General features: G+C 43.7%; 2 protein-coding genes across 25 annotated transcripts in view; one reads left to right on the forward strand and one right to left on the reverse strand.

The window, feature by feature from the left end:
- Positions 1–6,764, forward strand: part of ABI2 (abl interactor 2) — a 65,612-nt gene extending 58,848 nt beyond the window's left edge. For 14 of the 19 annotated variants that reach the window (XM_038142966.1, XM_038142963.1, XM_038142965.1 and 11 more), the window contains one exon: positions 616–791. In XM_038142966.1, coding sequence (XP_037998894.1) covers positions 616–791 — 176 coding nt within the window. Of the gene's footprint in view, positions 1–615 lie in introns of all 19 variants that reach the window. The other 5 variants (XM_038142980.1, XM_038142961.1, XM_038142970.1 and 2 more) reach the window with 1 other exon arrangement.
- The window catches only part of RAPH1 (Ras association (RalGDS/AF-6) and pleckstrin homology domains 1), an 83,147-nt gene continuing 61,758 nt past the window's right edge, over positions 6,033–27,421 (reverse strand). For all 6 annotated transcript variants that reach the window (XM_038142956.1, XM_038142959.1, XM_038142958.1 and 3 more), the window contains 6 exons: positions 26,481–26,624; positions 25,177–25,287; positions 22,395–22,493; positions 21,659–21,779; positions 19,879–20,021; positions 6,033–15,435 (listed from right to left, as the gene is read on the reverse strand). In XM_038142956.1, coding sequence (XP_037998884.1) covers positions 13,462–15,435; positions 19,879–20,021; positions 21,659–21,779; positions 22,395–22,493; positions 25,177–25,287; positions 26,481–26,624 — 2,592 coding nt within the window. In that variant the 3' untranslated portion in view covers positions 6,033–13,461. The remainder of the gene's footprint in view (positions 15,436–19,878; positions 20,022–21,658; positions 21,780–22,394; positions 22,494–25,176; positions 25,288–26,480; positions 26,625–27,421) is intronic.

Genomic DNA, 27,421 nt, shown 5'->3' on the forward strand with positions numbered 1-27,421 from the left:
CCTTTGTGCCATCACTAAAATATTCTGCAGCTGTAAGAAAAATGTCCTGATACAGTATGTGGACATTTCCACCTTCCTTCTTCATGGCTTCTAACAGGGATTCACCCGCCTCGGTGCTGTGTGCCCTGGGAGTGGCTGCTGGATATTGAGATGCACATGACCTTAAGAGATTTAAATGTGGAAGTGGCTAAGGTAGATGCAAGTCTGGGATATCAGCCCTGGCTGACTCGTACTGTGGCCTGAAGAGAGCTCTTGCTATGTTTTCCTGCTCTTTCCTGTGCTGAGATCGGGTTTAGCACATGTAGGAATAGTTCTGAGTGGTCATAGCCACGGGCATTCACAACCACCTTGTTGTATCGTTCCACACCAAAAGTTTGTCATAGAGTCGGACACTTCCAGTGGTGGGCCTGGAAATGGTAAGAATAGAGGAGTTAAAGGAGTCCTGGCTTATGTGCTTCAAAGCGTGAGCTTGTACAAAAGGGGGTGAAAGAAACTTTCTCTCAGCAGGTCATTTGGCACACATACAGGTGAGGCAGTGCCTGCATGAGGAAGGGTGATTGGATTTTCCTTCTCCTCCCCTACCTCTCCTAACGCTCACATTCTGTTCTTTCCTAGTGGTGGCAATCTATGACTACACCAAGGACAAGGAAGATGAGCTCTCATTTCAGGAAGGTGCCATCATTTATGTCATCAAGAAAAATGATGATGGCTGGTATGAGGGGGTCATGAATGGAGTGACGGGGCTGTTCCCAGGGAACTATGTGGAGTCGATCATGCATTACTCAGAGTGAAGACCAGAGGACACAACACTGCATCTCCTGCTGCAGGAGCTGTCAGGGCTTCCCAGATCTCCACCAGCCTCTGGGGCCCCATCCAGTATAACTGAATGAAGGATAATTGTAACAACCACTCTTTTGGGTTTGGTTTGGTTTTTTTGTTTCTTTTCCCCCTCATGATAAGACAATAGTGATTTGTTTGAACAAATGGCTCTTCAGCTGCCAGCAGAGGCTATCCTGAGCTATCTGACTTTGAATTAAGCTGACCCATTCAGATGTAACAAACTTGTTGATTAGCTCATACTTCACTCAAATTCTGACTTCTGACAGGCCTTGGGATCTGTCTCAGGAGTCCTGTGTGCCCTCATGGTACTACCATTGGAAGCAGTGCCTGGCACTGGGGATGTCCTCGATGCTTGTGGTGAAGGTTACTGGCCAGTGGATATCCCTCCTGTTTCTACACGACACTCCTGTGCAGCTGGAAGAAAGTCATGTGCTAGCAAACACTGGGATTTCTACACAGAGACGTTCCTGTAACTGACTTCCAGATAGCTGGATGCTTCTTTAGCAGAAACACTTCTGCAGCTGCTCTGCACACGTAGGCTGACACAGGGCACACAGAGCCGGCTTTCATTCACTCACCTTTCAGTTTAGACAATTCAGATGGCTGCAGCCCAGAGGATCCCCACCCCCATTTCTCATCTTCTGAATGCCACATATTTGTTTTGTGTTCTGCACTGATGTAACTGTGCTCCTCTCCACAGTGAGCTCCTTGCCACGGTTGCTGCCGGTTCAAACAGAACTCACAGATGCTGTTGATGGTGAAGGCGAAACAAAGTTTACAGGTCCTCCTGGGGTCTGAGGATTAACTCTAGGGGGTGTGATCTAAGGTTCAAATCTACTCATGCCTGCTTGCACTAGAGAAACTTGCCCCCAACTTTAGTTTTATGCACAATATAATCTTAAAAATCCAATCAGGTATTGTAAATTGGCTATTTTGTACTTGACGACTAGATTTGCATATGTACTGTGAGAGCCCTGTGCAGAGGCAGGACAAACGGCAATTGTCGTCTTCATGTCTGTTGCCAAAATCTCTTCAGTGGAAGCAAACAGGGCTGTTGTGTGTACTGGTTTCCCATGGAAATCCAAGCAGTAACTAGTAGTAGTCCTAGCTCTTCCCCCAGCCCTCTCCGTTGTTTATTATGATAGGTATTTTGAGCTGTACTGGTGGCTTGGGGTGGAGTAATACCAAGTGGAGGCTCTGTAGCCCCATGTGATGATACTTGGCTTTCTAATTTAGTCTCAGTTAACAATTCTGCTCAGTGATTGTACACAGCAGATCACTGTAAGTGATGGTTATACTCATCTGCCCTTAGGAACATCTAAATGTTACCTGTGGGTAAATATCATGCATTAACTAATTAAATTTCCTGTTAAGTCTTGTTAGCCTGCAAATTGAGAGCCTCTTGGGCAGGGGCATCTTTAGACTGTCACTTGGCCGAGTTCCTGCTGGTACCAAGAGTAGCTTGTCCAAGGTGAGACAGTGCTGCAGCTGGAGAGGCTGGTGTTAAAACAGAGCAGTGCACAGGAGAGTGGGGCTGGATGTGTGATGGCATTGGCACCAGTACAGGTAACTGACCTAGCCTCTTGCTTGGTAGTTACTGCAGTATCAGCATGGAGGTGCAGATTTGGTGCCAGCCTGGGCAGAGAGGTGCCATAGCTGCTCAGAGGCCAAGAGGAACAAACAAATAGGTGTTTTTGTAGGCCATGGAGGAATGTCATCATCTGCTGTGAGCTTGTGGAACTCCTGTGACAGTGCGCAAGAAACTGGCTTGGTTAAAGTCTGCAGGAAGGACTACTTTGAAGAAACTCGTGTGTAGATGGAAGTTGCTTTCTCCCTTGCTAATCCACATGTTGTCTTCTTTCTGGAAGCTGACAGCATTATTTGGGATGAGTGCCAGAACAGATACCCTTTAAGCCTTTTACTCTCTGAAAAGTTTTCTTGCAGCAAGACTGAGAAGCAGCCATGTTCAGTTCCCTCAGCCCATCATTTCTGTGCAAGCAAGTCCAGAACCACTGGTTGTGCAGTCACTGGAATAACCGTTTCTAGTGTCATTGGGCAGGTCTAAGCTTCTGGCACAGGGAGGTGGTGCTTCTAGCAAAGCTGATTGAAAAGCAGCATTCACAAGTCTTTGGTGCTTACAGGGCAGCTGTGCTTTCCAGGAATATCGGAGCTTTCCTGGCTTCTCTTGCCTTGGATATGTTTGTGGCAAAAACTGAGCCCACAGTGCTCAAACGCATCATTAGGGCAGCTTAATGATTTCTTAAGTGAGAGCTGAACCTCTGCCTGTGCACCTAAGCTGCAGCTGGCAGGTCACACTTTAGTGAAACATGTCTTAACCCAGTCTGAGCAAGAGCTTGTGCTTGAACACTTCTGGCAGCTGGGTGGGGTAGTGTGTACTCCCACTGTGTGTGATAGTTTTCAGTCAGCTGGTTTTTCATCTTGCAAGCTTTCTGTGTTGTGAGAGCAGAGCAGTGTGAGATGAACGCTTGCAGAGCCCAGCACAGAAGATGAGGCTACAAAACCCTTAGTGATTCCACTTTCAGGACAGCTGTGTGACAGATCCTGAAGAACTGGCTTTGGTCTGATGGGCCAGGGGTTAGTTTGGTCCTTGCTGATAGAACATGGAATTGTTTATCCTGCAAGAACTGCTGTGGATAGAATTTCTAGGTCACCTCCTGCTGGTTTTATGCTTTATTATACAGTGCTAATGTAAAGAAATATGTTGAGTTTTATGCATATTTTTATTTTGTACAGATTTTAATTCTGTTGCTTGTTTGGGGATGATGTGATGTAATGGTCATAGACCAGGCCAAGGTAAACAGGCTTTGTATATTAATGTTACATAGATTGCATGCTAGTAAAGTCAGTGAGGGTTGTGTTTCCAGTTTTGTCCCCTGTACTTCTCCTTGTCCAAAACCTTCTCTTCCCCACCCCTTTTTAATTTACAGGTTTACTTTAAAAAGGGGTGGCAAATGGGGGGCTGGGGGAGAAACACCTCAGTATTTTAAATAAGGTGCACAACATCTCTTCACTGCTGAGTTTTGCTGCCACAGCTCATGGTGTTTTGCATCACAGGCTGTTGAAGCGGGAGTGTGTACGCATGAGAGGTGGGGGAAGGAGACACTCCAGCATAGCCCAAAGAGTGCTGAATGGCCAAAATGTACTTGTTTCTCCCTTTGTGAGAACTGCCTTAGCCCAGCCAGCTGTTTTCATTGTGCACAGAAATTGTTCAGCATCCTCTAGCGGTGTATTTTGCCTTGGTTTGCTGTGTATCAAAGTTTTCTTCCTTCCTCTTGGCGCCAGGGACAAAGCTATTAACTACAGCTGCCTCTATGGTCGTGTGCCTGATGAGAGAAGGTCTGACTGAGTCTGTCCACATCTAGTGCTGAAGCAGGTTCATTTCGGTGCCTTCATTCCAGCCAAACAGAGATAGCTGAGGTTGCATCTGTCTGACCCATTCTTTCCCCTCCTTTTCCCCTTCCCCTCAGCTGTTGCAGCAGAGGGCTGAGGGGCAGGAGAGGTGACCAGCAAATTCTATGCCCGAGTGTCCTGAGGGTGTGTCCATGTGCAGTGGCTGGAGCAGGCACCAGAGAGCTGAAGCAATGCTGGATCACTTGATGGTCTGACGGGGTAGACACAGACACACACCGAGGCACTGAAGAGCCACGGCTCTCACTGGAGGACAAGAGCTGTGGCTTGGCCCTGAGGTAGATGACAGCTTGGTGTGTATTACCAGGAGGCTGACCATGTTCTTGGAATTCAGCTTACCCTTGCAGATAGTTGAGTTGGATGTCATAAGAGTATCTGGAGATGTCTACTTGTGTGAACCACGGGTTGCACAGGTCCTGTGGTGCGTGGCTGAGTGGCTTACTTGTGGATGCCAGAAAGGCTTAGATCCAGCTAGTTCTTGCTAGAGCAGTTTGTTCTCCTTTCACAGCTGCTGGGCATTTTCTTTTCTTGCTGCTGAGGGTTCTTGGTGACAGCCAAAGTTGACAGTGGCAGTAATGCGGCTTCTGAAAAGTGCCACTCTTACCTGGGGTGTTTCAGTTGATCACGAAAAGAAAGCGAGGAAGCAGCAGGACTGAGGAGCCTTTTCCAGCAGAGGGTGTGCGGGCTGCCTGCCTGCTGTGGATGTGCACGTTGTTGACTAGAGGTGGAAGAGGACTCTGCACTGATACTGTTGCACTTCTGTGGTATCTCCCACCTGTGCTTGATGGTGACTTAGTACTGCCCTCTTCCTGGCGACTTCCACCACTTCCTAACAGATGCTGTGGGTGCACCTCTCTGCTGGAAATGAGCCTGCTTTTTTATTAGTTATGTCTCTGGGCTCCAGGCATAGAGCTAAATTTCCATGTTTTCTTTTCTGGAAAGGATGGAACTTTATGTGGTTTAGTAAACTGGGAGCATTTACAGAGCTTCTCCTCCCAGAGGTGCAGTAGGACGTTTTGTAAAACAGGTGACATCTGTATTTTCCGCAGGTGCTTTTTGGAAGCTGCTTAGAGGATGCTGTTGGATGGACTGTGGTGCTGTGGCTTTACTAGGAGCAGTAGTTGCATTCAGAGTATCGAGAGTCACTGGTGAAGGCACTGCAGCATTTCAGGCAGCATTACAAACCCCATGCAGAGACTTCAGTACCTATGTTGGTGACCGTGGCGGTAGAAAAGGTACAGCACTGTTGCATTCACTAAGGCAAGTATTTACAACACTAACCTCTAGGGAAGGTGGTGGTGGAAATGGAGTACAAGCAGGATCCTGGGCTACAGCTTCTGGAGTGCCAGGTACAAGAATTTACCATGCTTACAGGTGTATTCACCTTCCCCAGTTTCTGGCATCTCCCAGTATTTGGCACGGCTGCATTTTGTGGATAAAATGGTTATTACACAGAGGTCACAACAGTACAAGAAGGGAACAATGTGTGGTTTGTGTTGGGGATTTTTCCCCTACAGTAGCTGAAGTAATGTGTAGTAACAGCCCTATTTACCTACTTCTGATGTTAAAACTTCAAGCATAGTGGGACCCCCACCTCACACCCACAGGGACATGCTGAAAGCTTGATGCAGCCATGGTTTGATAACTGTTGTTAAAAAGAATAATTCACAGATCATGGTGTTCTGCTGCTTTCATTCAAAAAAAAAAAAAACCCACCCATGTGTTTTGTGTAATCTCCAGCCAATGGAGGAAGAGGTTTGGGGTTTTTTTTTTGGTACTCTAAATGTACTAACTTTATTAGCACCTGTGCTTATTACAAGACATATTACAAGACAGTGATGGCAGCAGGGGCGTGCTGTCCAGAGGCTTACCTAAACCCAGGACCCTGCTGAAGACTGACATGGGGACCCTGCTGAAATGGGTGCAGGATGTTTATTCCAGTTTCTCTTTACACCTCTGAAGAATCCTACCACTACTGACTAATAAGAAGAGCTATGTACAAATTTATTTCCATTACAGCGCCTCAGTAAGTGCTGACATGTCCAAGATTTTTTTTTTTTTGTAAAGAACAAGTGCTTCTTTTCACATTTGAAAAAGTGTCTTTTGCAACTTGCATGGACAAGTAGTTTCTATGAATTCTCTGGAGATGTCAGTGTCTAACATGGATTTTGTCCATGCACTTTTTTCTGAAAGCAGATATCCCCCCTTTGGTTTGCAGTTGGAGCAGCACACTCTGCTTTTGCTTTTGGCACTGCTGATGCAGTGGATGGATGCAGAGCCCACTGTAAATGACCAAGCCCACAGGACTCTGGGGAGCTCTATGCCGCCAGTAACATTTTAGTGTGTGTGCCATTTGAACCACCTTCCAGTGAGTGCAAAACCCAATTTTTAAATTTTTTTAATTGTACTTGGAATTAATTGTTGCTGTGTACTAAACCCTCTTGTTATGAGCCCTAAATAAAAAGAACAAAGCACACCTCATGTGTTCTGTGAGCTTGCACAGCTGTGTCACATTCCTTGTCTTTGGCTACACACTTCAACGCACTAGGGCCAGGGATCATGGCTTGCGTGTGCAGGAGTCTGTCCCTGAGGCTCTCCGAGCACAGCACTTCCCGCTGCAAAGGTACACCTGGCATCTGGCCTGCTGCCTTCAGCAGCTCCTCGCCCTCTGTGGGGCTGCCCCTTGCCTGCACTCACTAATGTCATTCTCAAATCGCTGCTGCTGAGCGCCGCAGGGTGAGGCTGAGAGCATTTCCCAGCCAGGTTCCCTACAGCCCCCAGAGCGGGGCCGTAGCAGCACGTAGCAGCCAGCAGCTGTTCTGTGTAGCACAGCTGGCCAGGACTCCGCAAGCCCGAGCAAGGAGCAGAGGGGAAAGGTGAGCCTTCAGACGGGTCCTCTTTTGACCTGTAACTGGTGTGCAGCACCTGGCTGGTACAGCCAGCTCTGACCCAGCGGGAAGAATGGAGCAAAGGAATAGCAGCAGCTTCCTTGGGAGTGAGCACAGGAATGGCCATCAGCTACCTGACCCCTATTGAGAGAAACCACTGATGACCTGAAAACACAGTGTGGGTCTAAGCTCATGAAAAAGGAAAATTGCAAGACAGAGGATTAAAACAGAGTATTAAATTTAACTACATCTTTATTGAATTGTGCATATTCCATTGTATAATGATCTATATTGGGTACTCTATAATGTAGTATTTCTTTTGTCCTCTCTCATGCTTAAAAAAGTATATTTATACATATATTTATATATATTTATAATATGGCAAAGCTCCCCCCAACCTGACACTATCAGTCTAAAAGAGCTTTGATTTTTTTTTTTTTTCCTGTTTGGAAAGGGAAGAAGAGGGGAGGCAATCCCATTGAAAGATAAAATGTGCAATTTTCTTTTTAAAGCAGTAAACATGAATGTATTTACAGCACTCAGCACAAGTTTGCTGCACAGACAAATCATCATTGCAATGACACTTCTTACACTTGCATCTCCAGTATTATACAGAATATTCCCAATGACTGGTAACAATTAGTGTAAGCTATAAACCCAGCTGCTGCTCCAGTTCATTTCTGGTCCACTGCAGTCCACTAGGAGGCCTACGATTTCCAATTAAAACTTATGACAAAACATTTAGTTTTTCTTTTAAAAGTGCAAGCGTTATTGTGCTGCACCAAATCAGCCAGCAGCGTGCCATGGGCACAGCTTTGTTTGCTAAACTGTCCTTTGCAAGTGTGTACCCAGTTCCCAGTGTTGGTTAAAAGCAAGCAACACACAACATCTAAGAGTGGCACCCTGTTCTCTCACCAGACACGTGCTAGAGACCAGCAGTATGAGACCCCTGGCAACAAGAGACTGGTGTACACACATCTGCATACGTGGTATTGAACTCAGAATGCATCTTTGGCATCTTGGGAAAGCTAGAAGGAAATTATTTTCCACTGTAGCAAATGGTTGAGTTCCAAAATCTCCTAAAAGATAAGCTGCCTTCAAGCATTTAAATAATGGGGGGGTAGTGTCCACAATCTGTTACTGAAGGTCCTTCTCATTCATTCCTACAGCACTGTTCTCTAGTGCAGGAACTCTCTCTAGTTCCTGTCCCTCCAAGTCCACCTTCTCTAACTCCCCTTTACCCAAGATCCATCTGCTGAGCAGAGAGCTCACCGAGTCCTTGCCCCACCGAGTGCCTCAGAGCACCAAATGATCGTTACCCAAGGCACTAACAGCCCCGTAGTTGGTTAGTAGCAATTAGAGTAATTTACGTGGTGCTGGATTAGTGTGTGTTTTTCATCTCTTTTGCAGTTTAGTGTCTTAAACTTCTCACAGCTAGACCAAGCTTGTGTCACAGCATTAGTGAGTGCTGCCCCGCAACAAAACCCTGTTGGTTTTGGGGTTTTTTTGCCCCTTCATGGGCATTTTTTAATTGAAGGAAAGAAAATTCAGAACGGAAAATTACTCAGCTTAGCAAACTCAGAATTCCAAAATAAAGCTTAAAATCCCACTAGCATGTGGCAAAAAATCCCAAGAGAAACTATCCCTTGTAGTGTAAAATCCTGTCTGGTTTGGAGTCTGCCCCAGTGGTGCAAGGGAATGAATGCAGAGCTCAACACCAGGTGCCACAAATGGGCCCCAAAGTAGTAAGACTCACCTGCAGCTGAGGAGCGCTGTGTGACTGAGTACGTAATCCACACCTTAGTAATGCTATAAGAAAAAAAACCCAGCAACCAAACTCCCATGTTCTGGCTTCATCCTCACTACCTTTTACTGCTTTTCTGGAGTGCAACTGATTTTAACATGACACTAGTGGAAATAATACTTGTATTAGGACCCACTTATAATCTTATTTTGAATAAGAAACAAATTTACCTGCAACAGTACCACTGCAGCAAAAACAATTTGGTTCTATGCTGTTTTCTGTAAAAAGCAGAAAATTTCTTTTTGCCCTTCTGCTGTTGAAATGGCACTTTTGGTTCCTTAAACTGTGGGGAAAAAAAATTAAGTGAGAGGAAGACTGGTCACACTTTATCTCTGAGCTGATATGATTTATCTGGTTGCCTAAGGGCACGGAAAGAAGGAAATCAGAAAATCTTTAAATGTGCAAGCCCAGAACAGTAAATGTTAAAATGCACTTGTTGAAAAAACTGCTTCCTCTCCCCTCAGACCTGAAACCAAATCATCCAGGGACCAGCACTTTGTTTCCCTGATGTGTTACTCACTGTTGCCCTGCAGATAAGTGCAGAGTAAGCTCAGGAGAGGAGCTCTTTGGCTTTGAGGTCATCACCAAGTCAGAGCAGTCAGGGGTGGTTTGCCACATGAGGAAACCACTGTGCAGGGTGAAGCAGGAAACTTCCTCTTCCACAGAAAATAAGAGAAGATTCAGACACTTGTGCCTAACTTCCTCTCCCAGCTACAGGTGTTAAAAAACAAAACAGGGCCCCTAGCATAGCCACCTGAAACATGTTACCTGTGGTTTGTTTAGAACCTGTGGTTTCTTTTGGTTTTAAAAGCAGTTTCTCATGTAAGCTTAGTGCTGCTAGAAGAGCCTAGTTTTCCCTTTCAAGGCAACTCCCCAGCACCTGCATGTGATGTAAGCATCTGAGAATAGCTCCCTGCTTTCCACACCTGAGCTGCGGGCACTGACACATGGCTGAACAGGGCTCTGGTACTCAGAGGTGGATGCTCTATTATTCTAGAGAGGAAATGAAGACCGAATGTGGAAAAGATTAACGAACACAGCCCAGCCCTCTCCATTGCCCTTGCAGGAACAGGGTCCCCTGACACCCACCTTAACAAGTGGCCAGCCTGTGCTCTGCCTCATGGAACGCAACTCCAGCCATACACTCTGCGTATTTTGGGATCAAAGCACTTTTGTGTCTGGAGTGTGAACACTCAGCCTTCCCATGCCCATTTTAAAACTGCCAAAAGTATTACTGCCCATGCTTGTAGCAGGAAGCCTCTTCCTGGATGTCTAAAATCCAGCCCCTTAATTTTCTGATTAAAAAAATATTATGGTGCAATTATGAGATGACTGCACATGGGGGAAAACAACTTACTTGCAAAGTAAGGTGTAAATATTCATTGTCACAAAACCAGTAAATATACTGGAAAAGCAAGTTACAATGGGGGGTATCTCATAACCTGAAAAGGCGACCAGGTTGTCTGAACCACACTGTAGCCAAATTTTCATGCTCAGCTGAGAGAAAGCAAGCAGCAAGTGGATCACTACTGCCTTAGGAAGGAAACTGTAACTAGAAGGAATACAGGGTGCCACCTTTGCTGACACTCATTCTTTTTGCTGCAGACTTAGGAGTTAAACAACTGTCTCCCACCAGCAAGCTGTGGGCAGCCTGCAGTAGTAAGCATGGATTAACTGTCTAGGGAGAGATACTGCGGAAATAAATGTGGACACAAGAAAACAAGAACAAAGCTGAAATCCCTCTGAAGAAATTGCACTCAAAACATCGATGTGCCGAGTCCAAAGCCCAGAGGTACCCGCACTGAATGAACTACAGTAAAAGGGCTGGAACTGACACACACCAGTGAGGTTGTCCTGGGGAAAAGAAAAGCAGGTGGGGCAAGCAGAATTCCCTGACTGCTCTCACCTGGGAGCACATGTTGCATCAGGCCAGGTGCATCTTGCCCGGAGTAGGAGAATGTGCCCACCTGCCTGTCACGGCTAAGGGCCGAGCAGTTACAGCTGTAGCGAGCACCTTTTGCCCTCTGGTGTGTCTGAGCCCCAGGAGCTGCGCACAGGAGGAGCAACGTGAAAATTACAGCACCCATGAACTGCAGTATAGCTTAACAACCCTTCTGTGAAGTTAGTCACCAGCTACACTGAGCATGCTTAAAATCAACAATGCAAATGCTTTTAAGGACACTTTGTAAGCACAAAAATAGTAGAAACAAAACTTGGTGAACAATTTGAAAGATACAAAAAAGTGCCTTTCCATAGCAGTGCTTTAAAAAATGCACATAATGGTATATACTCTTATTGCTCAAAAAATCTAGTCTGAAATATTAAAACAATTTCCAGAGGTGCTGAAACAGATTTTTAAAAAAATCATATGAAACAGTTCAGCAGAGACAGCACCACTATTTTTTCTCTTTTCATGATGCACCTATTTTAAACTATATAGTTATAGATGTGTAATTTTCCACCTCAAATTAGAAAAACTTTTTTTCCTATTCATAAAATATTCACAAAGACATTTATTTCATTATTTGGACTTTAAAAAAAACTATAAAAAAAAAGAATGGGGGACACTGTCACAATATTTCTTAAATGTATCATCCTGAATTACTTTAGAGATTAGTTTATATTAGTTTTACACATGTGCAGATACTGCCAGGTCAAGCTGCTGTCTTTGTTTCATTCTTTGGGAAAAAGAAAGCATTTAAAGTTTGCTTTTGGAGAAAAAGCAGGCAAACAGTGAAATTATTTGCCCTATGAGCCTATTGACACTACGTATTGACAATATCCCCATGCTGGCAAGGGAAGCTGTAACAGCTGAAGATGGGGTAGTTACAGTCCCAGCATTTTAGTTGTTTTACAAAGGCTGTGTCCCACCACCCTGCAAGGAACGTGCAGTGATACGTAAAACCACTTACACTACCTTATCACAAGGTCTGAATACGTGGGTAAGACTGTACAATCAAGCCACCCAATGAGCCACTGAAGAAAAAGGACTGTCATGTGTGCTGTGGTGACCGATTGGAAATCGGTGACTAAAAAAACAAGCAAACCAATAGTCTATTTTCTACTCATATGGGCCCTTAGATGAAATTCTTAGCAAATGTTATTGCCTCTCTAAGGCTGTTTTATTTCTAGTCTTTTTCCTTGACTGCTGTAAGTGCAACTTTGTAATAGACAGGTTAATGCACTGGTCACAGTCTCTGGCAGGTCAAAGAGAGACAATTCCTACTCTGCTTGTCCTGAAATTACTGCTCCCTTCTCTTTTTCCAGAAGGGAAAGTTTCCTGACAATTTCGAATCAATTACAAACAATACTTTCTTCACATATTTCCAGACACTTGTTTTTGTGAAGACACTACATCTTACCAGGCCCAGACCAGGTGAGACTGGACACTGTGCATGCCTGTGTGAGCACACAGCGCTTTCTACAGAGACCTACCTGTTCATTCAGGGAAAGAGTTACACGGACAGCTCACGGATCGGCGTGGGTCAGCCTTGGGGGTTGGCAGGATTTTCAATTGCAGGAGTCCTGGCAGCTTTCAGAAGGGGTTAACACAAATATATTCATCTTGAGCCACAGAAACACATGATTGAGCCTATTATCAGTTAGAATGCATAATGGTTTGGAATAATATTTATCCTACTTAACTGCATGGACAAATAAGTTTGAAATAATTTCTATCAGTGTATATTTTTAAACTATTTGAAAGGAGGGGGAGGCTCTTTATAGTATAAATATATTTCACTCCAGCCCACTATATATAAAATCTATTTCTTTCCTCTGAACATACTCATTTTCAGTAGTATTATGACCAGAATGTTTTGGTATGTTACATCTGTACTTTTCAATCAATGGACAACGTACAGTTACCAGCCGAACACCTCAGCTTTGCAGAATTTACCCACCACAAACTGCTGAGAAGTTTGTGGGATTGGGTTTTTTATTTCCTTTCTTTAAAGTGCCCCCTACATCTCCATTTTTATGGTAAGATTTGACCAGTTAAGAGTCCGATTCCAGGTAATATTACTGACTGAAACAATAAATACGGTTCTACAAAAACATTCTGGTTATCTTCTAGAATTGCGACGAAATATATCACAATATATTATATACCTACACTTATTATACATGCACAAACATGTCTCACGTGGACAGACACTACAAAAAAATTATCTCCCTCCCCCTCCCCTAAATGCAGAAAAAGTGAGAAAATGGGGGTTTGGTCCAATCCATAAGAAGGTAAAAGAAACTGAAAGAATGAAGCCAACACCTCTCTACCCACTTTTCCCAATAAAGTATCAACACCCCTAAGCCCCCATCTTTCTTAACCTAGGCATGAAAGGGGAATGTCTTTACATTTAGCCATAGCTGCAGTTTGAGATCACCTCTTTTAATAGGGCTATCATCCACATCCCCACATCCTCTCCACATGCACGGGGATCACGGGCTGGCCGATCACAGAGCAGCCCACAAGTCACGGAGAGCACCGGCCCTGGAGACCGACTACCAATCCCGTGACAGCTTGGTGTTCTGATCCCTTTTGGGGGGTGCGGGGGGCGGCCCCCTCCGTAACGTTGCATAGCCAGATATATGACTGCCCCCGAAGCCGCTGGTCTTCTGCTGGTCAGCCAGCAGCTCTGGCGGGGGTGGAGGCAGGGCCATGTCGTCCATGGTGGCCGTGGGCTCCGTTCTGGACATCCGCGCGGAGGAGAGCGAGCCGTGCCGGGTGATGGATTTCCGCTGCAGCGTCCGGTTGAGGTCTGCCAGGAATCCCGGCTGAACGCTAAGGCTGGACTTGGGTGAGGTGGGCACTTGCGGGCCAGCTGACGCTGGGGGCTCTGCAGCCTCCGCCTGTGTCAGTCGGGTGCTGTCGTTCCGCTTGGGGCGTGTGGGCGGTGGGGCTTTTTTCACAGATGGTTTTGACCACGCCTGTGGCTGGGGATTTACAACAGCAACTTTTGGGGAGGTGCTGCCTGAAAACACAGATGGAATTTCTACTGGAGGCGGAGGAAGATCTATTTCAGGTGGTGGCGGTGGGAAGTCTGAATCGGATGGTGGTGAAGGGAATTCAACCACAGGTTCCTTTCCAGATGCACTCGGAGCAGAAGCCTTGGCTGGGATCCCGCCTTGTGGAAGGACAATGGGCAGGCTCACACCAGAAAGGTTGAGCTTTCCTGGCTTTGGAGGGGCTGGAGGAGGCGATGACTCCTTGGAAGGAGATCCTGACGGCTCTGGGGAGTGTGCAAATTTGCTGACAAGGCGGTCCACTGAAGGTCTCTTGGACTCGTGGTACTCAGCGGAGCTCGTGGACTTGATGCTGGAGTTGCGTTGAGGTGTTGGAGGTGGTTTCTTCCCTCCAGGGCTTGATGTCTTGCCGGCCTTTTTTACTGGAGACCCTGATTTGTCAGGCGGGGGAGAACCTGCAGAGGAAGCTGGGGAAGGAGGCGGAGGAGGAAACACTAAACTGCTCTCTGGTGGAGGAGGGGGGAAATCTGGTGAAGGAGCAGCAGCAGGCTGCCATTTGGGCTTCGCCTTCACTGCTGGAGGTGACTGTGGGGCCACACTCAGCGGAAGGGGTTTCAGAGGCTGGGGCTCAGTGGCAGGTGGCGTGGGAGGAGGGGGGAACTGGCTGACTATCTGCTTCACCACCGAGGGCACTGGGGACTGAGGGGATGGAGGAGGCTTTACTGAGAAACTCTGCTGCTTTGGGAATGTTGCAGGGGGAGTGGGGCCGGGAGGAGCCGGGGGCAGAGGAGGCACCTGGGGAGATGTGACACTCGGTTGTTTCTTTATTGCGAGGGGCAAGGCTGCAGTCACAGGGGGAGTGACGTGCGTGACCCCTGGTGACGCTGCCTTCCCACTAGGCTGAGGGGGCAGAGCTGCCATGACAGGCTTTGGGGGTGCCTGGGGTGGTGGTGGGGCAGGCACAGGAGGAGGAGGTGGTGGCAACGAGGAGGCAACAGCGGCCTGGCTTATATTTGGTTGAACCTGGTGTATCTTGGGGGGCGGCGGCGGCGGCGTGAACTGCGGCACAGAGGGGGCACAAGGTGCCGGCTTCAGCTGCGCCATGGCCGAGCCCGGTGTGGGGGGCGGCGGCGGGGGCGGGGGGGGAGGCATGACCCCGTTGGGCGGCACCAGGATCTGAGGCTTTGCCGAGGGCGGGGGCGGCGGCGGGGCCTGCTGTGCAGCAGGGGCTTTGGAAAAAGGGCCGCCGTGCTGGGCCGCGTTCTGCAGCCGGGTGATGGTGCTGTACTTGACGAACATGGTGGCGGGCGAGCCCGCGGACGGGGCGGCCTGGCTGGGCAGGGGCGGCGGCGGAGGGGGCGGCGGCGGGGGCGGGGGCGGAGGGGGCGGCGGCGGGGGCGGGGGCAGCGGCGGGGACGGCTGCGATGCTGTGTAGGGCGTCACCGCTTTCGTCTGCGGGGACACGGGAGCTGCGACGGACACGAAGGGCCGACCTACAGGCTCCGCTCGGGCCTACGGGGAAGGGATTTTTAGTGAAAGTGGAAAGGGAGAAAAAGAAGAGAGAGGGAAGGAGGGAGAGAGAGAAGAGACAAAGAGATTATAAAGTGAAGGTCTAAATGTGCCCAACATTAAAAACTAAGTGTCAGATTATGGCATGCAAGAATTATTAGCAAAACATGGAGCAAGAGACAATTCCATACACTGACAAGCCTGGACCATGCAAGGGGATGGGGCAGGCCGGGAGGCAAAAATCAGTGGAGCCGGTTCTGCTCCAAACGAAGCTGCTGCCAGAGGGAAAATACACCGGCCTTGTTCCTTCCCTGGGGCAGGCAGTGGGACCCAGGGAGAATTACTGGCCTGCTTTGGGCAAGCGTAATGACCCAAAGAGAGCCCCCCCAGAGCACCCCGGCCATGCCAGAGGCAGAGACTCTGTAGACATCTCAGCTCAGCATGACTGGAATCAAACCACACCTGGTCTTCCAGAGCATGTCAAATCCTTACATCTGTTAGTTCAGGCCTTACACTGTTCAGTGTTACAAAATGCAGAAATCCTGAACTGCTCTAAAACACACTGAGAGCAAGCTCTGCACAGGAATAGTACTGAGATGCTTTTCCTTCACATGCTCTACTATCCACGACTGGCAAGGAAAAAATAGGAAGAAGAACCAAGTTTTCCTAGAAAATTTCCCCAGAAGGAAATGTTTAGGCATCTGCAAAACAAAGTCAATTTGGGAAAGGAAAGTTACACATGCAACTCATATGTTAAGCAGAAAAAATAAGGAAAAACAGGGAAAAGCTGACTAATGGAAGGATCAATGGGAAAGCAGCAGGCAGTATTTTAGTCTACTCATGTTGAGGTCAAGTTAAATTATTTCTCAAAAACTGTAAGCCTATATTTCTCTTAAAAATTAAAATGACAATTGCATTACTCAAATGTATAAACATCCTCCTAATACAAAGTGTTTTGGCAACAAGCCAAGTTGTGAATTTCACAGTGCACAGCATAGAAACATGCATTAGAAATACACCACCACTATAGTGACTGACCACACTAGGTACCTATACCTTATTAGTAGATACTTTGCAATAAGCAAGCCCAATTATGCTCATCTGCACGAGAGGAGCACATTTGCATATTGCTTTGTTCTAAACACAGGTGCACAGTGTTTGTATGTGCAGAACTCCAGCAAAAGGATTAGAGTCAGAAGCAATAACCAGTGATTTTACAACAAACATGGGGTGTGCCTCTACCTGTCACATTAAGTCTGGAAGGCAAGAATATTAACAGGTCTGGAACTAAATCAAGGTGTTCACATTACAAAACAGAAATCTTGATTTCTTGCAAGTGTTAGTCTGTAAATTACCATTCTCCCAATCACCCAGGTTAATGAATTTTCAATTAGCACCACCTGACCTTAACTGTGCCCTGTATAAGGCACCATGGGTGTGCTGCCCTTAGTTGTGCTGAGCTTCACTTTTGATACCTGAGACAGCAAAAGGCAACAGGAAAAATAAAGGCGGCATAAAACAGACAGAGGGGGAGATGAAGGCATAACAGAATAGTTATCCCTGAATGGCAAGACTTTGGGGAATCTTAAGTTTGTCCCTTAAAGCAGACACAGTGAGAGCATGCATTTGGGTATTTGTTGTAGCATAACGTTTCAAATAAGGTGTTCAAAATCTAACAAGCAAATGAGACTCAATGAGCTCTTCACTGCCCAACTGGAAGCAAATGAATAAAGTATTCTCTGGGCAAAGAGGAATCTTTCAAAATATGAAGCAGATGGATTATCTGCATTGTGGGAAAAGTTTTTCTTAATCTTAGATATATTTGAAAGAGGGTGGTGCTTTCCTTATACCCATTGAAGACAGTCATCTTCACAGTGAACAAATTAAACACTCAAGACAGAGAAAAGACTATTGGGCATTTCAGGAGGGGGAGCCCCTCCCATCTCCACAGAATCAAATGAAATTTCAACATCCAGAAACAGTCTGTGATACTTTCTTTACAGAAGAACCTTGAGAGAGATTCATTTGTCCTTTTTTTGTGCTTATAATTATGTGATGTCCTTCTGTGTATCTTGAGAAATTACCTATTGCATACTGGCAATTCCTATTTGTAACATGCATCTTCATGACTATCTGGAACTCTCAAAAATGCTACAAAAACAATAGTATTTCTTTTTAAATAAACTATGCCCTTTTTTTAGCTATTTTTTCCTGAGAAAACAAACTTTTGCAATTGAGCTGTTTGCCATCTCTTTTCCCATGCTTTTGACTGGTTATCCGATTTAGGTCAAATATGACAGATCTCTAGCAATCTCAGTATGTTTTCAACTTCAAGAAATGATTGGGAAGTTACTGGTAAATGAACGACAAGTGGGCAGAACTCATCCCTTATTAATTCGCTGAGGCACTAGCACAACACCCTGGCTGGAAAGAGCACCAATGGCATCTCCCTGCTGAGACACAGCATGCTCTGTTCTGCCCTGCCTGCCCAGGGGAAGGAGCCAAGGCTGTCAAGGCAGGAGAGAGCTGCTGCACAAGGGGAAGGGACATGCAGGAAAGTTCTGCCACTTGGCAGTAACCTGCCCACATGAATTTCTTAAGCCAGCTTTGACACCAAAGCACTGTAGCAAAGCTGCCTCTGAGGTAACTGGAGACTAATCTGACTAAAGCACGTCTCAGTATCACTGGTAACACCTTCCCGTGTAAATTACAGCTCTTGAACACTGCTTGTTGCCTTTCTTGCCACACAGTTTAACATTTTCCACTGCCAGTCTGATTTCCTAGTTATTCCCCGGGCCAGATTTACACTGTAGTTTCACTGAAAGTAAATTTGTCACCAATTCATTCAATTGTGAACACACACAGCTTCTGTAAGTTTACACAGTTCATTTCATTTGGATTCTTTGGAAGTTTTAGGGTAACCCATTTACCTGTGTTACGCATAAGGTGAAGAAATATACCTTTTCTTGGATTTGCAGAAAGGAATTCAAATTGATGAAATCTTGATTAATGGATAGCTTCCTCAATGCAGGAAGCATTCTGAGTATTTTATTTTTACCGTGGCTTTAATAATGTAGCATAAAAATTCTTGGGGTTTAAATAAGAAATTACCAGCAGCACTACAGACTTGATAAAGAACAACAGTAACCCCAAGGCAGTGAACTTGAAACTTTTGCTTAAAATCTCACAGGAAGTGCATGTAGCAGCAGGATTTACACTGAACCCAAACTTGAGGAAACAGTAACATTATCATTCCCACAGCAGTGCTCTTTCACCTCTCTTGGATACCTGCTAGCAATGCCCCATCTCGTGCAGCTCATTCCTGCAGAAATGATACATCCTATACCCACACAAAAGCCACCTGCTAATGGACATGCACCACGTGTTGCACTCATGCAGTAGGAAAACTTGGACCACAACTTAGCAAGCTACATTCCTGGACTGAGTACTACTCTACTATTAGAATCAGACAACTTCCAAGCCAGCAGGCATTGAAGAAAAGTTATGAATCCCAAAGGATGCAGCCATGTCAGCTTTCACACTGTCATATGCTTTCTCATTTGAAAAGGAGAGGTGTTATCTTATTTTCAGTTATTTATCTGAAGCACCAGTGCCAGGTATACTGGCGTGTGGTTTTGGTTTTAAAAAGCTTCCTTCTCTAGCTTGAGCCTGGGGTCCAGGGAAGATTCAGAACCGACAGAAGTAATGACAGCTTCTCATAGTGCACTTCCACACACAGCTGCTACAGTTAATGACATCAAGGCTGTTCAGGAACCTGGAGATTCCTTCAAACCTGACAACAAACAGTTAACCATAGAAAGAACAGAAAACTAACCAAACCACAACAGACCTGAGCCCCAGCCTCAATGGGTTAAAGTGTTCTGTAACTCTCTACCAGCAACAGGAGATACCACATCTGCCTTAATCCACAACAATGACAGTGGATGACAATGTCAGTACTTTCATTGTGACCATATCTGAGGTTGCTGGTTCCATTTCCACTTAACAGAAAACTTTTGAGTAAAAGCTACTGAAGTACTTCAAAATATATATACCCTCTTTCAGGTCCCAATTATTCACATCTTTACAAAGGAAAGATGTGGCTACTTAACTGGAGAAAGGTCTTAGTGAAAGAATTTCGTTCAACTTGTTAACAGCTTATCTTTTTATTTTGTCTTCATTCAACATTAGTAAATAGGACTCTGTGAGAGGGGCCTTCAAAGAACAAAAAGCTTCTATGCACACAAATAAAAGAAAGAACAGAAAGTTGCAGGGTTTAATTACCTGAAAAAGTGAATCCTATAAAACAATTATGTGAGTGATATAGTGTAAATTAACCATGTAAAACAGAGAAGAAATGCCACTCAAGACAGAGGTGGAAGAGGTACAACAGTGTCTCATACATTCTGTTGGGCGTTGGTTCTCAAATTAAAGTCTTCTTGTTACCTTGCTGGATTCCTCCAGTTGAGTGCCTCGTTTCCAGGCCTCAGAGAACATGGAGCTGACAATGCTTTGGGAACGGACATGTCCAGCTGTCTGGGTGTCAGAAACTCCACTGTCAGACTGATTAGAATGATTTGATTGAGATTCTGTTCAGAAAAAAAGTTAAGGAACAGTTAGCATACGTTTCTGAATGTAAGAGTAATGTCAAAACAATGCTACTCTGTGACTCGTTAAACATGTCCCCAGAGGTCAATGCTCCCAGTAAATGACTGCATAAGCTCTAGCTCACATCCAGGCCATTACAACAGATGCCTGGTATCAACCAAACCTGAAGCTGCATCTACAAGGATGAGAGCCTATCAGAACAATTCAAATGTAAAGTAAAATCACACTGCAGCTGTATGGGTTCTGAACCACGCACTTTGGGAAAAGCCCCATTTCATGCAGTGCATGCAGCCTGCTCTCTCCAGCACTCCCTCCCAGCACAACCTTAAAAATGTACCCTGGGCACAGGCCACGGACAGGCAAACTGCACCAGCCAAGGCAGGACACTGCTTCCAACGACCCATTCCTCAACACAAGGGAAGGGCTGGTGTGCATCCTGCAAGTAGCCAACATAAATGATACTCTGGTATCTGGGTCCACATGGTGTCTTGACAAGACAGCAGCAGGCACAGCCAGACCAATTTATTCAACCTGGCACTGCTTTCTTTGTAATCCCAAAGTGTCCTGGCACAGGCTGGAATGCAACTTTGGCAGAACATGCTTGGCTAGTGAGCTGTGGCTCAGCTCCCTACAAGAATTTACACTTTATCATAAAAACACCCAGCTTGGATGGAGAAATTGTCAGTGACCAAGAATTTACTGCTATGCCACACAGCTGAAACAAGGTACCTTCCCAGTTAGGCTGCATTTGCTTAGCTCATTCTTACAGGCTATTTTCTCAACCTGTCCAGTTCAGTAGCATTACTTCCCAACCTGTATCTGTGGCAGACAATACACCTTCACACAACAGCACATTTTCAATAAAGAACCTAGCCCCTGAAGGTTCTGAATAATCCACCAAAGCATCAGTCAGCTCTGAACAATGAAATTACACTGTATAAACTATTTATCAATTTTTAAACTGTTACATGCAACAAGAAACCCGCCCCAGTTCTGCTGAGAGATAAACAGGAGCACATTAATGCAGCCATGCACAATTTGACATGGGAACAGAAACAGTATTTTCAAAGTTTTCTCTAAAGAGATTGTTTAGATCTTTGCCTTTTGGCAGGGGCTAGTTCTCATTTTCCAATTTAAAATATTTCAGTTAACAAAGCAGTTTAAGAACTATGTATATATGTTCTATGCATCATTACAATAAATATTTGATTTTTCAAGTAGGTGAATATAGAGGCATCAGGAATTTGAAATTATGTTTCCTCCTCTCAGTATAAGAAAAACATTGGTTTTTGGAAGTGAACAAGAAACTGCTGCGTATTTCAAATACAGACATCACTGCAAGTAATGCAGCAAAACAGGTTTTTACCTGAATACATATATATATATATATATACATACATACATATATATATATATATATATATATATATATATATATATATATACACATACACATACAGGATGTTATAGATAAAGTCTGTGTTTTAGACTAAACATAGCATAAAAGGCTTTGGAGAAACAGTCCACTTCCTGCAACAGTCTCTCCTGAGGCATCCAGACAGCAGATGATAACAAAGGCAATTGAATCTTTGTATTATGAGATAGATCACATTGTTACCTGGCAAACTAGATGAGCTGGAGCCTGACTTGATACTGGAGCTAGACAAGGAGGTCCAGTCATATGCTGATTCTGTTCTCTTCAATGCTTCCTGATAGTTCATGTAGAGTTGCTTCCCGTACTAAGCAAAATCACAAACAAGTTTAACAACTCCATAGAGGCTGTACACTCTTTTCAGACTGTTGAGCTCCACCTCTGGCTTCTCTATTACATCTTTCCTCCTGCCAGTCCCCCCAAAGCAACACAGGCTCTATGTTAAGGAGTTCAGGTAATATTAATAGTATTAGTGATTTGCTGAAAGAAAGAAAAACAATTTTATTTATGCTATAAGAGACAATGTCAAGCAAGAAATGGCCCAATGAAGAAACTAAGACAAGCTGAGGATCTTGAAAATCAACTCTATTTTCTAAATTCTCTTTTCCCATAAGCCTTCTTTTTAAAATCTGAAAGGAGCTGACAAAAATCTATCTATGATGTATGTCAGAACTGTGTCATGTGACAGGGGTGCAGCAGAAACAAGAAGAAAAGGCCCAATTACTGAATTATTATAACAAAGTGCCTATAATAATTTTGCTGAGGAATAAAAAATATAAGAAGATTTTACAGTTCATGTTCAGAATTGTTAAACAGAGGGAAGTTAGATTCACTATGTATTTACAGCTAAGTAACTGTAAATGATTTTAAGCAGATGATGACAACTACTCATGACAACAGTGTAAGACTGCCTGGGGGTTACCTTAGCAATGCGGATGCCATTGATCCACTGGTGTAGAGTTCTTACATCATCACAGCAAAGATATTTGATATACTGGGACTTCTTCTGGATCTGAGGATGCTGCAAAAAAATTGTGCATTCTCATCAATAGTTTCATAGCTAGGAATGCAAGGAAAGCATTTATTTGTTGACGTCTATACAGATAAACCTAATGCTGGAAGCTCTTCAACAGTAGTATGTATTTAACCTCACTTAAAAATGTTCCAGAATATTTCACGAGGTGAATTTCAATGGAGATTGCCTGACACACACATTTGGAAGTGTGTCCAGCACATACTGATTCCAAACACTAAGAAAAGGCTAGTCTTTCACTATTCTTGGGCTGTAGTACTTTCTACCCACCAAGAGTCTTCTGTACCTACAGACTGACTCACCACTTGACAGAGACAACAGATATTTCACCTTTCTCTCACATAAAAATCCCCCACACTAGAGGTGATATGCTGTTAAGCACAATTCTATTTTCAGCTTGTAGAGCCTTCAAGGTTCCCACCTTACTGATACAGGGCTATCATCTAAAAAAATACTTGCTGCTCCCACATGCATGTATAAAAAATGTAAAGGCACTGTTATTTATCTTGAATTCAGCAGTCAAGAATCAAACACATGTTTTTCAAAAATCAGACACTGGAAATAATTTTGGATGGACGATTCAGTTGTTTCCTGTCCATGCTATAGAAATTACTCTCAGCTGTTGGGTAACTGAACTCCCCAGTTTTTATCATTTCCTCCGTTAGCTTACAGCTCAGTGACACAACAGAGTTTTGCTAGAGGATCGTAGGTACTTAAGTTTTACTGAAGACTGTCTGAAACATATATCAAAGAATGTCTAAGCATTTTCAGAATATTCTATCCTGTTGCCTTCCAACGTAATTATTTTAAAATGAACATAAGATCTTGATGTCCATAAAGAGAATATATACAACAAATTTTCTTATGATAGTAGATAGTTGTTTTCATTCTTCACTACCAGCCTCCTACACATACATGTTGTATAACAGAGAAGAGTCTATAGAAGCAAATACAACTTCTTTGCTAACAAGCCATTACTTTGCTAACAAGCCAGTTTCTTTCTGGACTTGTTCAGAACTTTAGTTAAAATAATAAAAGAATTTCTAAGAAATCTGACATTTCGGAGTTAACTTTATGTATTAGTGCACAAATGTTACACTTAACAGTAGCACAGCACCTAACATGAGGCCACTAAGTTTTGATATAAACAAAGGTGTGAAGATAAAGACAAATCCAGTCTGGACATCAGTAGAAAGCTGGGCCTTCAGTCTGTATTTGCCATTTACCTGTCCCAAAGGAGATACTTCCGAGCTTAGTGAGCCTTTGTGGCACAAAACTCTATTTATATTTTTAAAACTGTGAGGTTTCTATACATTAGTCCTAATTGAAAATATTGATGTAACATTGTAAGAACTGATGAAGGCAGAACTGAATTCTGCTTAATAAAATAATTTGGTGATTCATCAGTTCCACATAGAAAATACAGCTTCACTTGATGCAAGTTACCCCATTAATTTACTTAGGGACAATTTCTACACGTTTTTGTGTCTTCAGTAAGGTTACCATTAACTCTGATGCTCAGAATGGAAATAGTTTAAAAAAAAAAATCTACTTTGTGTGGTCAAAAAGTCTGAAAATAAAATTTACTACTAACCTGTCCAAATGATATTGACAAAAGCGATATGTAAGTAGAAAAATTAATTTACTTCAAGGAATTTATATATACCTACAAATACTGACATTTTTGTTTGCATTCAATGACCTATAAGAACATGAAAAATAGTTTCCAGTTCTACCTGTGTACTTTCTCAATTATTATCATGTCCCATATTTAATATTCCATGTCTCCTCAGTGGGCTCAAAGACATGTTGCCCTGTCCGCTGGAAAATGAAATCCTTTTTCAGGCAGTGGACAGGCAGCCACACACTCCAGGCACAGTAAACAGTCTAAGGTACTGACATGTACAACACCACACGAGCTCCAGAGCAGGGAGGGGAAAAGTGCAACTATAACCATCTCTTGTTACTGGCATCATTTCAAATCCATGAAGACATGTTATTTGCCTGAACACAGTGCGAAAGCTTGTTTTAAAATAGCTTGGTGCCCAGCTATCTTGCAGGAACTGACACCATTCTGAACACTACGTGGGAGTCAACAGAAACTAGGAGATGTGTTGATTCAATTAAAATAACTTCATGAACTCAAGTCATTAGATGCGTTTAAGATCAGGTCACTGGTTTCATAACAGTTTTTGCTACTCGTTCCTTCCAACTGTCATTTATACTCAGAAGATGCCTCCTTTACAACATCCCTTTTCCCTCAGGCTGGTCCATAAAGAGTTGACTTGAATCTTTAATATTAATTTCTTCACTACTTTGGACCTACACTGAGAAGATAACTCCCTGCAATTAGCATTTCAAGGGGTATTATCTCTTTGAACCTAACCAGTTGCAAGGTATAGAGTTGTCAAATGGAAAAGAAGACTTTGGTGTATGTTTTAGAGTATAATGAACAATTAAATAGACTGGTGCTCGCAAGTCTGGAAATAAAACAATCCATGGCAATATGAAAATGTTTATGAAGTCATGTCCAGCTCAGAGAACAGGCAACAACTGTTCACTAACTGTTTACAATGTACACAAGAACTAGAGGAAAATTAGATTAAAAGCAGCTGATGGTTCAGAACAAGTAAAAGTGTATTCAAGGTACAGCCAACTGCTGCACTGTTACCTTTAGCACTAAACAATAGTCTGTGGGTGCCTTGTATTTGTTCCGATAGTCCTGTCCATAGTAAACACTGACATGGTCTAGCTGTAGAAAGCACACAAGATCCCGTGAGACCTAGTAAATACAAAAATGGTCATTTGCAAAGTATCTTTATAAAAATACACACACATTGACACAATCAGTCTAATGCTAAGATCCAATACTAATACAAGGTCTAGTTAAGGTCAAATATTAGTTTCAATCTGATTCAAAAACTACCAGCACAAGAAGGGGATACAGCTATGCATAAACTCATTCATCACACCTTCATTTTTAACCGAATTCAGTCTGGTTTTGTGTTTTGTCTGCATTTTGCCTTTTGACAACATTTTACACTGGACTACTACTGTTTCCTTAGAGCAGTTATCAGGAGAAAGTAAGTATGATTGGTTGATCAGGAAGTTATCAGCTGCTGGTTATATTTCGCCTTGGTAATAATCAAGGTGTCCAAATTCCAGTGTGACTGTAAGTAGAATTCTAAAATGTCTGGCATTGAGTGTAGGGCAAAGAATTTCAACAGGCTACTTGCATACAGATTGTTTTAATGAAGCAAAAGATTATGGAAAGAACATCTGACATGCATTCAGCTCTAAAGGGAGCTGTCATGCTGATAGGGATTTCCTCTTCATTCCCAGATGTGTGGGAGGTGGACTTCCTGTAGAGGGAATAATCTGATGCTGTCAAGATGGATGGATTCATGGATGACTTGGACTCACAGTAGTTCAGCCTTGAAGCTGTAATGTATTTGTAGTGTCTTTCTACTTATTTTGCATTACTGATACAGACAACAGCAGTAAGTGATCCTGAAGAAATGGAATTACATATACCAGCACAAATGTAGCACCAATTGGTCCAAAAAAAAATCCCATTTATATGAACTAACTAAACATAATGCAATTACGCAGACATCGTGGAGGTGGTCTGATACTTCATGATCGACATTTGCAGAGCAATTTGGTCCTCCATCTAAATTCTGCTCCAGCAAAGACCAGCTTCTTAGCTCCACCAAAAGCTTTTCCTCAAGTATTTCTGAACACCTAACCCAAGAAGCAGTCCCCTGTATTCTTGTCTTTTTAAACTGGAGTTACACCCTTCATCTCAAGTGCTGCCACAAAAAATTCACACAGTATTTCCATGATAAAGCCAGCATTTTAATTAAGGGATGTGGCACTTGGAAAGGCACAGCTAAGCCAGAACTTAAAGCCAACACTTGTGTGCACTGTTTACCAGCAATAAACAATTCAGAGCAATTGCTTTAAGTAGCATACCTTCGCCTTCCCTTTAGGGACATAGTAGATTCCAGAGGCCCGAAGAAGGAAGTAACGTTTCTTCCAAGATTTCTTACCATCCTCTTTCAGCCACAAAACTCCCTCAATCTCTGGCACAGTTACAGAACTTCCACAGAAGCATTCCTGCCAATAAACAGAGCAGTTTGGGAAACAGACAGAACAGAGGGCATGCAGTGGTTTATTTTGAATGACTGAAATTCCTTATCCAAGGAATGCACTCATAGCAGGGACAGCTCTTTTTCACATGAGATATGAACTGCAGATAAATCACAGAACCAGTAAGGTAATTCAGACAAGCACGATAGGGTGTCTCAGCATTTGCTCAGTGCAACAATGACAGAAAAATCATTAGCAGCCACTGTAAAGATTTTCTGACCACTGCTTCTCAATAATAGATGCCCCATGGCTTTACTGGCTTTAAGGTCACTAGGTCACCTTATATAGTCTCATTTGTATAAGCACACACAACCTAACTGTGCATCCATCAGACACAGCTGCAAGTCATTCCAGGAGTACTTCACTGCTACTAACTGCCCACAACACTGCAACTTCCGCTAATGTCCTATTTATAAAGAACTAGCAGAGAAAAGCAAATGCTTAAAATACTCTCCAGATTAATATGCAGCACAGAGACTTATGAATAATCTTAGAAGACAGAAAGTTAAGCAGAATTATAATTCTCTGCACGTTGTGGCTTCAAAAATTTTTTCATCCACAGAATACATACTTACACTTAATAAAACCCATATTAACAATACATTAATAACATGCATATGCTACTTTTAAGTTAACCTGTTTTAAGTTTAACCCAAAATTAAATACCCCAAATATTTACCTTCAGGTAATGATGTAAATCATAATCATTATTCTGGAAATCAAGTGGAATCCATGGCACTTCAGCCATGTCACAAGAGTACTTA

This window comes from Motacilla alba, chromosome 7 (genome assembly GCF_015832195.1).
Source record: "Motacilla alba alba isolate MOTALB_02 chromosome 7, Motacilla_alba_V1.0_pri, whole genome shotgun sequence".
Taxonomy (NCBI): Eukaryota; Metazoa; Chordata; class Aves; order Passeriformes; family Motacillidae; genus Motacilla; species Motacilla alba.